Consider the following 18,399-nt stretch of genomic DNA (forward strand, 5'->3'; position numbering starts at 1 on the left):
TTGCACTTGATTATTGTTGGCCGTCGAATTGGGTGAAATGTAATTGATCAATAACACCCGTTCACCGGCTGCATTGTGCGTTGTATGACCTCTTAGCATGCGTCTTGTGGCGCGGGTCAAGGGTTGAGCTGATCTTATTTGTACATTGCCACCATGACTGCCACTTACCATTTGTGCTAAATCTGCTGTGCTGACACTCAACACCTCATTGCCACTGATGACTGTGGTGGCATTTTGGTTGCTGTTGTTGTTGCTGGTACTACTACTGTTGTGGTTGTTGTTGTTGTTGTTGGTTTCATTAGCTGTTGACGTTGTTGCTGATGTTGTTGCCGCTACGACCTCGACTCCGTTGTCCACCGTACTACCCTCGGAGCCGCAGATCATATCGTTGGATCATCATTACGTATTATTACTGCCTTTTAAAATGAAAACCTTCTTTACCAAAATGTTCTTATTGTTGCCCTATTTGGTATGAATGATGTTGATTTTGGAGCAATGTTAAATGTTGGATTATTTTTATGAGGTTAGTCATTATTTTTTGTTGATTGAGCAGCGTTTTTGTGTTTTATTTTGAAAACGTTTGCAGGTTAATTTCAAATAACATTCATTTATTATATAGAAAGAGAAAGAAGAATATAAAAAAGAACAACATTTATTGATTAGTGTTGAATGATTTATTATTAAAACAACAAAAAATTATGATAATGTTAAGTTAAAGGGTTAAAAAAATTATCTCAGGAATCATACTAAGAGAAAGAGAGAGAGAGAGAAATATGAATTGTTACAATTTTAGAACAATTCATATTTCACTTCCACTGCTAACTTTTCATTAAATTTTACAGTTGTGGCTGCAAAATATCGCCACACTTTGAAATAAATAATTGAAACAAACTCCTTGCCTGTCATTTAAGAGAATATTTTATAATTCTTATAAACTATCATTGATATTTGAGTCTACTTTTTGTTAAATAACTAATAACTATTCACTTTACAACATTTCTAGACTCAATTTTGATCCCAATCTGTTCAAATTCATATCTCTAACAATCTATTCCTACTTTTCTCTCTTAATATGTTTCGCCTTCTTTCTGTGAGCATAATTTTTACATAAATACAATGAGTTTAGATGAGATTTTCATTTAGTATTGATTATAAGAAACAATTCGATTAGAGCGTGATTCCGAAACACGAACAGAAAACAATTTTCAAAATTATTTGAAAACTAAGTGATTTTTATACACAAAATTGGAGAATTGTTTTCCAGTCCGGTGTTTTTGAATCAGGACCTTAATTAATTATAGGTTATTTAGTCTGTTACATAAATCTGACATGTACCGAAAAAATTCTCTTGTTTGTTGATTTTATTTTTGAATATTTAGTAAATGTAATGAGTACTTTTCATGTTTAATTGTTAGAAAATGTAACAAAGCTTTAATTTACAAATATTTTTAAATAAACAACAGAAATAAAGACAGAAATGTCTTTACTATAAAGACATTTTTCTGTCAGACAGAAATGTCTTTACTATAAAGACATTTTTCTGTCAGACAGAAATGTCTTTAGTATAAAGACAGTTTTCTGTCAGACAGAAATGTCTTTACTATAAAGACATTTTTCTGTCAGACAGAAATGTCTTTACTATAAAGACATTTTTCTGTCAGACAGAAATGTCTTTACTATAAAGACATTTTTCTGTCAGACAGAAATGTCTTTACTATAAAGACATTTTTCTGTCAGACAGAAATGTCTTAGTAAAGACATTTTTCAGTCAGACAGAAATGTCTTTACTATAAAGACATTTTACTGTCAGACAGAAATTTCTTTACTATAAAGACAGTTTTCTGTCAGACAGAAATGTCTTTACTATAAAGACATTTTTCTGTCAGACAGAAATGTCTTTACTATAAAGACATTTTTCTGTCAGACAGAAATGTCTTTACTATAAAGACATTTTTCTGTCAGACAGAAATGTCTTTACTATAAAGACATTTTTCTGTCAGACAGAAATGTCTTTACTATAAAGACATTTTTCTGTCAGACAGAAATGTCTTTACTATAAAGAAAGTTTTCTGTCAGACAGAAATGTCTTTAGTATAAAGACAGTTTTCTGTCAGACAGAAATGTCTTTAGTATAAAGACATCATGAAATGTCTTTACTATAAAGACATCATGAAATGTCTTTACTATAAAGACATTTTTCTGTCAGACAGAAATGTCTTTAGTATAAAGACAGTTTTCTGTCAGACAGAAATGTCTTTAGTATAAAGACAGTTTTCTGTCAGACAGAAATGTCTTTAGTATAAAGACAGTTTTCTGTCAGACAGAAATGTCTTTAGTATAAAGACAGTTTTCTGTCAGACAGAAATGTCTTTAGTATAAAGACAGTTTTCTGTCAGACAGAAATGTCTTTAGTATAAAGACATCATGTATTTTGTATAAATACAGAAAACTGTCTTCAGAATAAAGATAGAAAACTGCCTTTAGTGGTCCTCCCTTTATCATACGTCCATTTCCAAATAAATTTAAATTATTATGTAACTGAAAATGTAGTTAAATGTTTATGTGGGGGAAAAGGAAAATAAAGCAGGTAATAGAGTTTTTTATAAACAATACATGGAAATACTAAACCACCAAAAATACAAGCAAATTTACAAACATGCTAATTTGCTAACAAAATCAAATCTGTAAAATATATAAAAAAAAATTTATCAATAAAAATTTGCAAATATGTAACAAATTACCAAGCAAGTTCTAACAGAAACAAAAAAAATACAAAATTACCAAAGAATTTATCATAAAATAAATTTCAAAAAATTGGAAAATAGTGAAGAATTCAAAAAAAAAGTAAAAGAAAAATGGTTAGTAAATTTTTGTTTGTTTATTTTAAAATAAATTTGTGTTTTATTGAATTGATTTTTTTTTGTTTATTTGCTAAAAAAATTAAATTAAAAATAACTAAATTTTTATGATAAATCAAGATATTTACTAAAAACAAAAATAAAAATAAAGACAACAATTACAATATAATTATGTATTTAATTCTCTAAAGATACATTTATCTTGTTTGATTGTTACCTTAAACAAAAATAAAGTAAATTAAATTTACAATAATTGCAGCAAAAAGATTTTTCTACATTGTTAAAAATAAAAATATATGTATATGTATAAGAAATTGACTAAAATATTAAGGTATATTCATTTTTCAATTAAAGTGTTAAATTGTAAAGAAAATAAAACTTATTAAATATAAATAAAGAAATTTGTTTTTGGTAGAAAATTTGCGTTTTTTTTTATAAAAAAAAAAATATTTCTGTTTAAGTTTGGTTTTAGAAAACTTATTTTAAAGTTACTTTATTCAAAAAGGCACTTAATTTTAAAGGTAAATTTTAATTCAACGAGATTAATTTTAAAGAGTTTTTGAGGTTTTAATGTAAAATTTCCAAATTATTATGACTATTAACAATTTTACAAATGTTACATTATTAAACGACTTTCAAAGATTTTCAATACTAGACTTTAAATAAATGAAAGATGTATAAAAAAGTTGTTGAAATTAATTAAGATATGAGGAAATTTGATTTCAGCACCTTGATCTCCCTTTTTTTTCAAGAAATATTAGAACGTTTTTGTTTTCCTCTATTTTTTAACATTTGTAAAATGTTGGTATTTTCTAGACAATTTCAATAAAAGTAAAAATAATAATGAAATAAAACTTAAAAGGAAAAGTACAAATAACCGCCTTAAAGCTATAGTACAACCAATAAAGTAATAATATGTAATTAAATTATAAATAATAATAAAAAATTAACTAATAATATAATAGGATTACGATAATTACACCATAATAATTTGAAAAGAATTTAAAATTGTTTATTTTTACAAAATAATTAAAGAATAATTGAATAAAGCCACAATAAAAATGTTCAATAATAGAAAAAAAACTAAATTTTTAGTACTAAATTGTTTGTAACAAAAATTTTAAGCCCAATTTTTTTTAAAAAAAAATATTTTAACTAAAAAATTTAACAAAATATTCTTTAATTTTACATGAGTATCAAAAAAAAAAAATTTTCAAGCGATTTGAAAATAGTAGTAAATTTACTACTTTTTTTTAAAAAGTACCTTTTTCATGAAATTTTTGCATAATTCTAACAATAAAAACATTACGTTTGGAAATTTATGAAAATATTAAAAAAATAAATTTTTATAAAATAGTAGTAGATTTCAAAATTAATAAAAAGTAGTTTTCATACCAATAAAATTCATATTTTTAACAGAAAATAATTGTTAATTACAAATTAATAATGAAAATATAATAAAAATTTAGTTTTCAAAATAGTAGTAAATTTACTACCTTTTTCAAAATCTTGTTAAAATGTGTTTTAACGCAGAAATATTGAATAAAATGTTTTAATTAATTTAAAAATCATAACTTTTTTTTCCAAAAAAGTAGTAGAATTAATTTTTTTTAATAAAAAAATGTTTTTTTTAAACAAAATATTGATATATTTATAATGAGTAACACAAACAATTTAATTTTGCAGCGATTTGAAAATAGTACTAAATTTACTACTTTTTTAAAAAAAAAAACTTAAATTTTCCGGAAATTTTTAGAAAAATGTGAGAATAAAAACAATCTCTATTCAAAATTTTATAATTTCATTAAAAATTCATATATTTTCATTAAAAATATAAAAAAATGCATTTGTATAAAATAGTAGCAAATTTCAAAAACTGTAAAAAAGGTTTTCAGCCCAAAAAAATCAATATTTTTAACAGAAAATATTTTTTAATTTGTTAATGATAATGAAAATATAAAAATTCAATTTTCAAAATAGTAGTAGATTTACTACTATTTATAAAATATAAAAATAAATAATAAATTTCATGGTTTTGCATCTAAATATAAACTAAAATAAAACGTTTTAGTGTTTATTATGATAAAACATTGTTTTAATTGTAATTTCGGTTATATAGTATTTCTACTACTTTTTCAAAAAGCGCAAAAAAGCATTTTTGTAAAATTTTTTCACCAAAATTTGTAAATTAAAAAAGGAATATATATTTTTTATTATGATTTGTTGCCACTACGAACTAAATTTCAACAGTTATAAAAAATAGTAGTATATTTAGTACTTTTTTTTTTTGCAAAATGCTTTTACCAAGAATTTTATGAATTTATTTTTAATTGTGGTATTTTTGCTAGTGAAATTAGGAACAAATTTAAAATAGTAGTAAATTTACTACTTTTTTAAAAGTAATTTTTTTTAGAATTTTATGTCAAAATTTGCATAAATTTAATAATAGCAATATAATTTGGTACAAAAAACACAGATATTTAATAGTAGTAGATTTACTACTTTTTTCAAAAAACACATTACTTTACTTTTTTGGCTAAATTTGGTTTTTTTCTATTATATTCGTCTTAGTTACCAAAGTTTTTAGTTTGTCTTTATACCAAAAAGTAAAATTTGGAAGAAATTAAAAATAGTACTAAATTTTATACTTTTTCAAAAAAACTTTTTTTTATGAATTTTATAACACTGAAACTTTATAATAGAATTATAATTTGGCTACTTTCAAAAATATATAATTGTAGTGTGACTTGGTACCAAATATTTAAATAAGGAAGAAATTAGTAGTAGTACTAAATTTACTACTTTTTTCCAAAAAACTTCTATGTGCCAGAATTTGTTGTAACTTTATATAAAAAATATTATTTGATAAAAAATAAACGTTAATTTTTTAATAGTAGTAGATTTACTACTATTTCGAAATAGTACTTTACTCCATATTTTTAGCAATTTATATGTTTTTTTTTTAGGTAAAACAATTTTAATTTAGTTGTTATCAAAAAGTAAAATTAACTAGAAATTGGAAATAGTAGTAAATTTACTACTTTTTTTAAAAGTAGTTTTTGTATGAATGTTATGGTATAATTATATGAAACTTTATAATAGCATCATCTTTTGATAAAAAAAATAGTAGTAGATTTAGTACTTTTTTCAAAAACCTCATTACTACTACTTTTTTAGCAAAATTTGTATTTCTTCTAATACAAAAAAAAATACAAAGTTTTAGTTTTGGTACCAAAAAGAAAATTAGAAAGAAATTAAAAAAAATAGTACTAAATTTACTACTTTTTAAAAAAAAAAATTTTAATATTTTATTTTAGCGTATAATGAAAAACTTTAGAAAATAATTATTTGGTAGGAAAAAAAGTAATTTTTTTAATAGTAGTAGATTTACTATATTTCAATATTTACTACAAATTTTTAGGAATTTTAAGTTTTTTTCTTTCTAATTATAATATTTTTATTTTGACTTGTCAAATTAGGAAGAAATTAAAAATAGTAGTAAATTTACTACTTTTTTCAAAAGTAGATTTAACACAATTTTGCTGAAACTTTATAATAGAATTATTATTAGCTTTCCATCTATTGAACATTCTAAATTTATGGCCACAACTTATTTATCCCCAAAAGTTATTCTTTAAATTAGCTTAGCTTCAAAAAATTTAATTCAATATTGCATAAATTCCCTTAAAAAGTAATTTGTAAATTAAATTATAAATTGTGTTCTTGTCAAGAGTAACAATTGGAAAATAAGAATTAAAATAAAGGTTGTATTTATATAAAATAGAAAAACAAATAGTACAAGAATATGGCATAATAACTAAGGATTTTTAAAATAAAAAGCTTTAAAGCAGCTAAGAAATATGATACTAAGTATTATATTAAATAGGATTTGTGCGTTTAAGTCAGCTTGTAACAAACTTATTGCACAAACCCCTTATAAAACCAACACACACATAAAAAAAAACATCATAAAGTTAAACCAAAACTTTCTAAATTAAGCGAGGGGTACTAAAAATTAACAAAATTAACAAACAAATTACAATAGGGTTAGTTAGTTTTTTTTTTTAAAAAAGAATTAATTAAATTAATATTTTAAAAGGGAAATTCTTTAGCATCAAATTCATACACCCAACAAAAGGGTAATACAACTAAAAACAAGCTTTTTTCGGTGTGTTAAGAAAGTTTAAATGTGTTTAAGGATAAGTTAAGGGTCTTTTTCATTAAATTTATACAGGTATTATTTCATTTGATTTATCTCATCTGATTCATCACAATGTTGGATGTGCTTGATATTCAGTCATATTCACCTGATTGATATTGCCCAAGATTTGATGACCCTGCAGGGTTTGTACTTGAGCAATCGATAGGGATGTGGTGCCATCGGTATTCTCAGTTTGTGTGACAATTTGTTGGGGCTGTTGTTGTTGCTGTTGCTGCTGCTGTTGTTGGGTTTGCTGTTGCTGCTGCGTATTAGCTGTGGTCGTAGCAGTTGATATATTACCCGATTGATCTATTATATGATGCTGTTGGATTTGTTGTGTTTGTTGCACTTGCACCTGTTGTACTTGTTGCTGTTGTTGCTGCTGCTGTTGATGTTGCTGCTGCTGCTGTTGTCCATTGTTGGTCGTTGTCACTGTCATGGTTTGTTGTTGCTGTTGATTTTGTGCATCAGGATCCTTCTTTACTTGTACGGTCTGTAGGGTGTGCAACGATTGTACGGATTGTACTTGCGGCACAGTGCTTACGGTTGTTGTGGTCACGGTCGATGTTCCAGAAGCATTAGTGGTGCCGGGCGGTACGGCCATTGCGGTTTTCTTGCCTGGCGCTAAAAGCACAAAATTGAGAAAGAAATTGATTAAAAACTGAACATATTTATAAGAGCAATATTTATTCAAGTCGCATCCGTTTCATCTGGACAGTATTGATCGAAGTAGTATTACATTTTGTTTAAAGTTATAAACTGTCCTCCATATTCATAAATAGTTTTTAAATTTATCAAAGGTTTTAAAAAACACTTTTATAAATTTACAAATTTTTTATAAAGATGTGGGTGTTTTTTGCAGCAATTCAAGGAATTTAAAAAATTTTATTTAATTTTAATTACTTTTCAAATAAAGTACTTAATTTACTACTATATTTTCCATAAAAAAGTACTTTTATTTCTTCAAACGAACATTTTGTTTGGATTTTATGTCATAATTTGCAAAACTTTTCTAATAGCCTCATAATTTGCTACAAAAAATTGCAATATTTAATAGTAGTAGATTTACTAATATTTCAAAATAGTACTTTTCATATAGAATTTTTAATATTTTAACGTTTTTTTCCAAATTATAACATTTTTATTTTGAATTGGTAATAAAAACTAAAATTTAAAAAAAAAATTGAAATAGTAGTAAATTTACTACTTTTTCAGAAAATACTTTTTGCATAAATTTTATGGATTAATTCGCAGAAATTTGATAATTGCAACAATATTTGTAACAAAAAAACTCTAATTTTTAATAGTAGTAGATTTACTACCTTTTCAAAAAAAAAACCTTCAATATGAATTTTTACAAAAATTATATAGTTTTATCTAATATATTGTACTCTCTAGAATTAAAAGTTTTTAGATTGACTTTTGGTACTTTGGTTATTTCAAAAACTAAAATTCTCCTTACAGCTTATAAATACTTTGTAAAAAAAGTACCCAATTTACTACTTTTTATTCCAAAAATCCATATTTTAATAGAAAATATTCTTTAATTGATTATTGCTAAAAAAAACTATAATAAAAATTTACTTTTCAAAATAGTAGTAGATTTACTACTTTTTATAAAATTTTACTTTTTATAAATTTTATGGGTTTGCACCTAAAATTTAACTAAAATAAAACGTTTTTGTGTTTATTATAAAAAAAATCGTTTTAATTATAATGCAAGTTATTTAAAAATAGTAGTAGATTTACTACTTTTTTCCAAAACCTAGTTTTTTTTTAATTTTTAAAGCAAAATTTCTAAAAATCATTTATATTTCAACTAAAGTATAAATTTTTTATCTTAATTTTGTAACAAAAACTAAAAATCATTTGAAAAAATAGTAGTAGAATTAAATTTATCATAAATTTTATAGCGTAATTTTCAGATAAGGTACTTTTGGTAACATTTGTCTAATAAAAAAAATAGTACTAAATTTACTACTTTCTCGCTTAAAGGCCTTTCGAGAACGTCTCACTCTCGCATTGTCGCCTAACTAACAATCAAGAACTTTAAAAGGTTTTATGTGCGAGATCATTGTTTGTTTGCTTGCCTCCAGTGTGGTTAAAGAATAGGGAAATGAATCAGGTTTATGTTCGACAAATTGTTGGCTGAATTTGAGATATCTTCTAATTTTTTTACAAATTAATTGTGAATTATCAAGGACACCAGATGGAGTCGTTAATGTAGACCATGTCTTCGATATCGAGTAAAATAAGTCAAAATTTATCATTATGCAGCAAATTGAGAAAATGTTCAATAAAAAGTAACACGATTGCTGCAGAAAATGTTCAATAAAAAGTACCACGATTGCTGCAGAAAATGTTCAATAAAAAGAACCACGATTGCTGAATTTTACTTCAATAAAAAGAACCTCGATTGCTGGAGAAAATTTCCAATAAAAAGTAACACGATTGCTGGAGTAAATGTTCAATAAAAAGAACATCGATTGCTGGAGAAAATTTCCAATAAAAATATTCACCCCTATCGGTAATAACATGTGAAATTTTGTTCCCATGAAATATTCATTTCCCTCGAAGGGAAAATTGCTATCGGGAATATCACGATCAACTTTACATTCACAATAGTTGATTTGGTTCGTATCAGCTGTTTATTGTTTACAAAATTCCATCTAAAAATTTCACAACAAGGCGAATTTTTTCACGTGAACAAAGTTGATGAACGAAAAAGGGAAAATTTTTCATGTGAAATATTGATTCGCGATAGGGGTGATTAACTTTAACAAGTAAGAGAGCTATATTCGGCTCTGCCGAATCTTATATACCCTTCACCAAATTATACTTCAAAATAAAAATTTTAAATATTTTTAGATAAACAAAATTTATTTTTTTTCCAAAGTTGTTTTTTAATTTTTTGGAGAAAAAAAATTTTTCGAGTTATTTTAATTTTTTTTTTTTTAATTTTAAATTTTAAAAAAAAAATTTTAAATTTTAAATTTTTTTTTGGTGAAAATAAGAAATAAGAAATATTTTTTCCGATTTTAACCTATTGTAGGTCCAAATTACTATGGTGTTATATGCGTCGTTGCAAAGGTCTTTGAAATATCTATCATTAGATATCTATATTGTCTATATTAATGACTTAGTAATCCAGATATAGGTTAAAAATCGATGTTGTCCTGGTTTTTTCCTCATATCTCAGCCATTTGTGGACCGATTTTGCTGATTTTAAATAGCAAACTTCTCGAAAGCATGTCTGACAGAATTATTGAAGATTTGGATCCCAAAGATATCTGGGGTCTTCAGAAAATTGATTTCAACAGACGGACAGACGGACATGGTTTAAACGACCCCGCTATCTATAAGGATCCAGAATATATATACTTTATAGGGTCGAAATGAAAAATGTATAAATTACAAACGGAATGACAAACTTATATATACCCTTCTCAGGAAGCTAAAGGGTATAAAAATCGAAAAAAAACCCTATTTAAAAAGTAACTTTTAAAAACATTTGTTAAAACTAAAAGTAATTAATTTTGTAAAAGTACCCATTATAAAACTAAAATGGTACTTTTTGTATTAATTACACTCTGCTACAAAATGACACTTTTTGTCAGAACTTTTGAAAAGCGACCTAATGGGGGTTGTAGGCCTAGGTGAGGACATACCCTCAAAATTTTAAGATATTTTGAAAAAACTGTTTTAGGGTAGGTCGTAGTACTTTAGTATCTCTAACTCAGACCGATTTCAAAATTTTAAACAATTATGGATAGACAAAGAATTAAGCTTTCATGAAATGTATGCATAAAATGTATATCGTAAAAATTGCTTAAGTTTTTATAAAAAGTTTCGCTTTATTTTTTATTTTTTTAATAATTTTTCAAATTCAACAAGTTATTTTAATTTTTTTCTATAAAAACCTATTCTTTTTTGCACAGTGTTTTAAAGACAACATTATAGGGGAAAAAATGGGATATTACTTTTTAAAATCGGTTTATATTTGCAAAAGTTATTAAAGTTTTTCGAAAAAATTTACCTTGTAAATTCAAAATTTTACGCTTGGGGAGAAAATACTAAAAATGGTGTTAATAAAAAGTTTAATAACTTTTACAATTTTAATACGATTTGAATAATTAAAACCATGTTTTATTAAGAACTAAATTTCCTATATATGTTGGTATAAAGTTTTATAAACTTTCATATCAAAATAAGCAATGAAAAGCGACTAAAATCAAAAAAGTTGATAAAATTTTATTTTTCTTTTAGATATTCTTAAGAAAAACAATACTAATAGCTTACAAATGTATAAAAAAACTGCACGTAGTTTTAAAGCGTAATCAGTTTTCTTTCCAAACACGTTAACTAATTTAAAGTGGGACAAAAACTGACTGAGTTACAGAACGATAAGTTGACGAACATCACTGAAAACGGTTTTTTTCAGAATAACTTCTGAATTTGAGGGTGTTTTTGAAATTTTTTGACACAATTTGTAATGTACTCAGCAAGCCCTATAACCCACGCTAGGTTATTAATTATTGTATTGTTGTATTAAATTAAAAAAAGTTGCATATTAGGAAAGTAAATCTTAGAAAATACATTTCTTTAAAAGTTCATTTAAAAAAGTACATAAATAAATGGTACTTTTATTTAAAATGTACCATTTTAAAAAATTTACTTTTTGAAAAACTACTACTTTCAAAAGTACCTTATAAAAATGATAGTAAAGTTCTTAAAAAGTACTTTTTATAATAAATGACATTTCAGTATATTACTATTTAAAAATAAAGAAATATAAAAAAAACTGATTAAAAAAAGTACGTTTTTTTTAAAAAAAAATTTTATTTAAAAAACTACTATTTTTTAAAAAAGTATTTTTTTATAAAAGCACTTTTTAAAAGGTACTTTTTAAAACCACTTTACTACAAAGTCGTTTTTTTAAATCGTAATATATTAAAAATTCATTCTTTAGAAAAAGTACTTCTTTTAAAAAGTACTTTTTAAAAAAAAATTATTTAAAAAAGTACTATTTTTTAAAAAAATATTTTTTTTTTCAAAAACTTAACTTTTTAAAAATGGACACTCTTTAAAAAGAACCCTTTAAAATAAACTACTTTTTTTAGTAAAAAAGTACTTTATTTAAAAATCACTGTTTATGAAGATATTAAAACTTATCCTTCAGTTTCTTTCTGAAGCATGATGTTGAAATATTGAGGCTATCAATTATACGAATTGCACGTGGAGAATGTGTTTGTATGGTAGACAATTTAAATTTCATAATTTCCTGTGTTTTTTTTGTCAGCCGGTTTTTAAATTTACAAAGATATTAAAACTATTCCTTAAGTTTCTTTCTGAAGCATCAGGATCTTGAAAGATTGAGGCTATTGATCACCGAGTATATGTTTGTAGCGATAAATTTGTTAAGATATTTGATTTAAAACTACAAATTCATCGAAGTATGCAACAGCCAGCAACTTTTAGCAAAAGCACAACAATTGAAAAATGTGTATGAGTAATGAAATTTGAAAATGTGTATAAAAAAAAGAAAAAAAAACACAAAAAACAAACATTCTTCTTTGAAAAACCAAACAAAAAAAATTACATTTAAATCATTAAATTATATTAAAAATAAAGGGAAATTTATATTTTTATTAAAAAAAAAACCAAACAATTGAAGATGAATTTGTAGTTTAAATTCAAGGAAAAAATAACTGAAAAACAACTAACTACAGAAAGAAAAAATTAAATTTTATAAAATATTTTTTTTTGTTGCAAAAAAATTATTAAAAAAGAACTAGCAAAAAAACCACCAAATATACAAACTCATAACAACAAAAGTTTGGCTTTTTTTTCAATATGTCCACTTTATTTGTAAAAAAAATAATAATAAGATTTAAGTAAATTATAAAAAAAATAGAGGTTATTTTTAAAAATTACTTTTTTTGTACAAAAAGAAATTGGAAAAGTATAAACACAATAATGAGATTTTTTTTTAAAAGAAGTTAAATTTATAAAATAGAAGACTCAAGATATTTAATAAAGAATTTAGCTGAGTATGATTGAAAAGAATTTAATTTTTCATTATTTTTTACAAAAAAAAAAACAAAACAAAAACTATTGAATGAATGTTTGAAATATTGTTGTTTGTGCTTTTTTTTCTTCTTCTGTTTCTTATACTTGTTTTTTAAGCTTTAAATATTTAACATAAAACTATGTTTTACACAAAAAAAATAATTAAAATTAAATAAAATTATTAAGCTTAAGTGGAGGAAAATTAATAATATTATGTATAAAAACTAAACACTATAGTTTAATTAAATGTTAATGTAAATATATGAGGTGTATGTACAAAGTTTGAGGGAAATTTTTTCTTAAAGCATTGATTTTACTTGTGTAAACAATATTATTTTAAAAGAATTATAAGAAAAGTACAGAAAATTGCAAAAGGAATGACTTTTTTTTCAAAAACCAAGATTAAAACTGGAATAACTTAAACTTGAGAAAACTAAACTGTAGTAAAAGCAAGTCTTTAAGAGAGAGAGAGAGAGACTGAGAAGATAAAGAGAGAGTGTGATAGATAGAAGGAAATTGTTATTTAGGGCTAATGAATATTGCTGTTATGTTATTGTTGCTGCTGGTGCTGGTGCTGTTGTTGTTGTTGCTGCTGTTGCTGCTGCTGCTGATAAACCTCCTCACTCACTATGTGTATAACATTTTGCATTTGATTTTGTGTTACTGTCACTTGTTGTGCATTGGCATTGCCCACTATACAACCACCACCCGGTTCCTGTTTCATGGGTATTTGCGTTATTGTGCCGCCCACATTCAGGGACCCACTACTAACTAGTATGGGGGTAGCTACCGTGCTGGTGGTTGTTAAGGGTGGAGCCGTTGCTGTCACCACAACACCTCCATGTTGCGTTGTGTCTAAAAGTGTACTGGTGTCACTGTTCAGTGTGGATGAGGCGAGTAGTGTTGTACCGTTATCGGAATCATTTGCACTTGAATTGGCGGCATTAGTGGAGGACTTACTTTTCTTTTCCTTTTTAACGCCCGGTTTGGCAAAATGTCTCAGCTCCAAATGGCGACGCAAGTTACGAGATTGACGGATGACAGCATAACAGATGGGACAGGTGGCCGGTTGTTCGGATTGTGAACGGGAGCGGGGTTCTGGAAAGAAGGGAAACAAGTTTGTATTGTATTAATAGACTCTTAAATATATTTTATTCTTTGTTAATACTAAATATTGAAATTCCTAAAAATTTTCTTAAAATCCCCAAAAGACCAATATTTAGGAAATCATTAGAAAGCACTGTCTTACATTTAGGACAATAGAATTTATATTATTTAATAAATTTAAAAAAAAAAATGAATTCCTAAAAATTTTCATAAAATCCTCAAATAACCCCATTTAAAAAAAATCATATGAAAACAACAATTTTATGTTTTAATCAAGAGAATTTTAAATAACATCAAAATTTCAACATTAAAAAATAAATTCCCAAAAAAAGAATTTTAAATCCCCCAATGACCCCATTACAAAATCATAAGAAAATATATAAAAACTTTTAAAGAATTATATTAAATCAACCGGTTAAGATTTAAATCAATTAAAATCATGACAATAGATCAATTTCTGGAAAAAAAAAAATAATTCCTAAAATAATTCAAAAAATCCCCAAATGACCCCATTTAAAAAAGTCATATGAAAACAACAGTTTTAGATTTAAATCAATTAAAATCATGATAATGGATCAATTTCTGCAAAAAAAAGTGAATTCCTAAAATAATTCAAAAAATCCCCAAATGACCCCATTTAAAAAAAATCATATGAAAACAACAGTTTTAGATTTAAATCAATAAAACTTATGTTATTTAATAAATTTCTGCAAAAAATAAATTCCTAAAATAATTAAAAAAATCCCCAAAAGTCCCCACATTTAAAAAAATCATATGAAAACAACAATTTTATGTTTTAATCAAGAAAATCTAAGACAATTGATAAAGTTAGGCAAAAAAAAAATGAATTTCCCCCCATTTAGAAAATCACATGAAAACAATATGTTGATATGTTTTAAATCTTACAGCCAGCCACAGTTTATGTTTATAATTAAAACAATTGCATTTTTACTTTAGGTTGTTCATTTATTATGCAAAATGAGAAGAAGAAAAAATAAAAATACAGCTAAAGATATTTTTGGAATGGGCATTAAATTGGCATTAACAATAAATTATAATAAATATATTATATTTTTTGCAGTAAAAATACAAAAAAAAAAATAAAAACTTATTTACTATGAAAATCTGAAAAACACATTTTATCTTTACGGATACAAAGTGGAACTTTACAGATTTTGCATTGCCATACTGTACGCGCTGGACTTTTTTTCGTGCTGCATTTTGCGCATCTTCGTGAAGTAGTTCGCTCTGGCTGATGCTGACTATTTGCCAGACGTAATTCTTTTGGTACTATTGGCTTGTAACCCCTTACAGATCTAGTGCGAGAGCGTTTAGAGCTCTTCATGTTGTGAGCTCTTGAAAGGATCCCTTGGTAAATATTTCTTCGAATTTGTAATAGGTTGAGCGGATCCAGTTCTGAATGATGATAATTTTGCAGTACTTTATACACAATAAAGGAAAGAGAATTTTAAATCAGAAAATAATACTACAGTTTTAGATTTAAATCAATAAAATTTATGTTTATTAATGGGTCGATTATGGATTATGGTCAGTTGCCCTAAATGGTATAACAGATGGCAACTGGTAGCTATCATTTCTGTTGCCAAATTGTCAACCAGAAATTTGTGTGCAACTGAAGTTCAGTTGCCATCCATAATCGACCCATAATAAATTTCTACAAAAACAAAATTAATTCCCAAAAAATTTTCAAAAAATCTCCTAATGACCCCCAGTAAAAAATTCATGTTTTAATGAAGAAAATTTAAGACAATTAGTAAATGTAAGCAACAAAAACGAATTCCTAAATTTTATTTTTAAAAAAAATCTCCAAAAGTCCCCCCTTTTAATATAAAAAATCACATGAAAACAACTATTTTAGGTTTTAATCAAGAATATTGAAGACAATCCCAAGTAAAAAATCATATGCAAACAATAATTTTATGTTTTAATCAACAAAATTTGAAACAATTGATAAATTTATGGAAAAACAAAATTAATTCCTAAAATTTTATGAATAATTTCCAAAAATTCACATGAAAACAATAGTTATATGTTTTAATCAAGAGAATTTTAAATAATACATACATTTATGCAAAAAAAAATAAATTCCTAAAAATTTTCCAAAAATCCCCAAAATACCTCTTAAGAAAATCGTATTAAATCGTCATGAAATCATAAAAACTATGATTATTTAATAAAAATTAAAACATTTTTATTAATTTCGGTATTGTTAAATTAATTCCCAAATATTTTTAAAAAATCCCCAAAATCCCACATTCAAAAATTTTAAGTTTCATATTGAAATCAATGAAATTTTAAACAAAAAACTAATTTAATTTATAATTTTCACAATTTTTAACCAAAAATAAAATTCATAAAAATTTTCAAAAAATCCCCGAAATACCTCTTACGAAAAACGTATTAAATCGTCATGAAATCATAAAAACTATGATTATTTAATAAAAATTAAAACATTTTAAATAATTTTGGTATTGTTAAATTAATTCCCAAATATTTTTAAATAATCCCCAAAATCCCACATTTAAAAATGTTCAGTTTCATATTGAAATCAATGAAATTTTAAACAAAAAACAAATTTAATTTATAATTTTCACAATTATTAACCAAAAATAAAATTCCTAAAAATTTTCAAAAAATCCCCAAAATACCTCTTACGAAAAACGTATTAAATCGTCATGAAATCATAAAAACTATGATTATTTAATAAAAATTAAAACATTTTTAATAATTTTGGTATTGTTAAATTAATTCCCAAATATTTTTATATAATCCCCAAAATACCACATTTAAAAATTTTATGTTTCATATTGAAATCAATGAAATTTTAAACAAAAAACAAATTTAATTTATAATTTTCACAATTTTTAACCAAAAATTAAATTCCTAAAAATTTTCAAAAAATCCCCGAAATACCTCTTACGAAAAACGTATTAAATCGACATGAAATTATAAAAACTATGTTTATTTAATAAAAATTAAAACATTTTTAATAATTTTGTTATTGTTAAATTAATTCCCAAATATTTTTAAATAATCCCCAAAATCCCACATTCAAAAATTTTAAGTTTCATATTGAAATCAATGAAATTTTAAACAAAAAAACAAATAATATTTATGATTTTCTAAATTTTTAACAAAAAAAAAATAAATTCCTAAAAATTTTCCAAAAATCCCCAAAATACCTCTTACGAAAAACGTATTAAAACGTCATGAAATCATAAAAAACATGATATTTAATAAAAATTAAAACATTTTTAATAATTTTGTAATTGTTAAATTAATTCCCAAATATTTTTAAATAATCCCCAAAATCCCACATTTAAAAATGTTCAGTTTCATATTGAAATCAATGAAATTTTAAACAAAAAACAAATTTAATTTATAATTTTCACAATTATTAACCAAAAATAAAATTCCTAAAAATTTTCCAAAAATCCCCAAAATACCTCTTACGAAAAACGTATTAAATCATCATGAAATCATAAAAACTATGATTATTTAATCAAAATTAAAACATTTTTATTAATTTTGGTGTTGTTAAATTAATTCCCAAAATTTTTTAAATAATCCCCAAAATCCCACATATAAAAATTTTAAGTTTCATATTGAAATCAATGAAATTTTAAACAAAAAATATATAATATTTATGATTTTCTAAATTTTTAACAAAAAAAGTAAATTCCTAAATATTTTCAAAAAATATCCAAAATCCCTCTTTAAAAATTGTCTTGAAATCAATAAAAAAAAAAAAACATTAATCTATTAACATTTTCCATAACCCTACACAAAATATATTAATTCCCAAATGTTTTTAAGAATCCCCAAAATCCCACTTTTACAAATATTTTTGTTTTATATTGAAATCAATTGAATTAAAAAAAAATTGGATAAAATTTATGATTTTCACAATTTTTTTTAAAAAAAATGTAAATTCCTAAATATTTTCCTAAAATACCTAAAAAGCCTTCAAACAAAATTTTGCACTTTTTTTAAATTTTAGATGAGAACATTACTATTTATTGAAAATTTAGGAGTATTTTTCATATTTTACACATTTCATGAAATGAAATAAATTCCTAAATCCTCAAATAAAGTGCCCAGATTTTAATTAGGGTTGTTGCCATATCATATTCCAAAAGTTTA

The 18,399-nt window shown here is 24.4% G+C and overlaps 1 protein-coding gene across 2 annotated transcripts in view; it reads right to left on the bottom strand.

Annotated features, from left to right (window-relative positions):
* Positions 1-278: 278 nt before the first annotated feature.
* Positions 279-18,399, bottom strand: part of LOC135953321 (transcription activator GAGA) — a 40,442-nt gene continuing 22,321 nt past the window's right edge. Inside the window, exons 6-8 of one of the 2 annotated variants that reach the window (XM_065503161.1) lie at positions 14,089-14,226; positions 7,166-7,683; positions 279-462 (exon numbers count right to left, since the gene is read on the bottom strand). In XM_065503161.1, the coding sequence (XP_065359233.1) occupies positions 400-462; positions 7,166-7,683; positions 14,089-14,226 (719 nt within the window). In that variant the 3' untranslated portion in view covers positions 279-399. Of the gene's footprint in view, positions 463-7,165; positions 7,684-13,965; positions 14,227-18,399 lie in introns of both variants that reach the window. The other variant, XM_065503162.1, reaches the window with a different exon arrangement.

This window comes from Calliphora vicina, chromosome 3, assembly GCF_958450345.1.
Source record: "Calliphora vicina chromosome 3, idCalVici1.1, whole genome shotgun sequence".
Classification (NCBI taxonomy): domain Eukaryota; kingdom Metazoa; phylum Arthropoda; class Insecta; order Diptera; family Calliphoridae; genus Calliphora; species Calliphora vicina.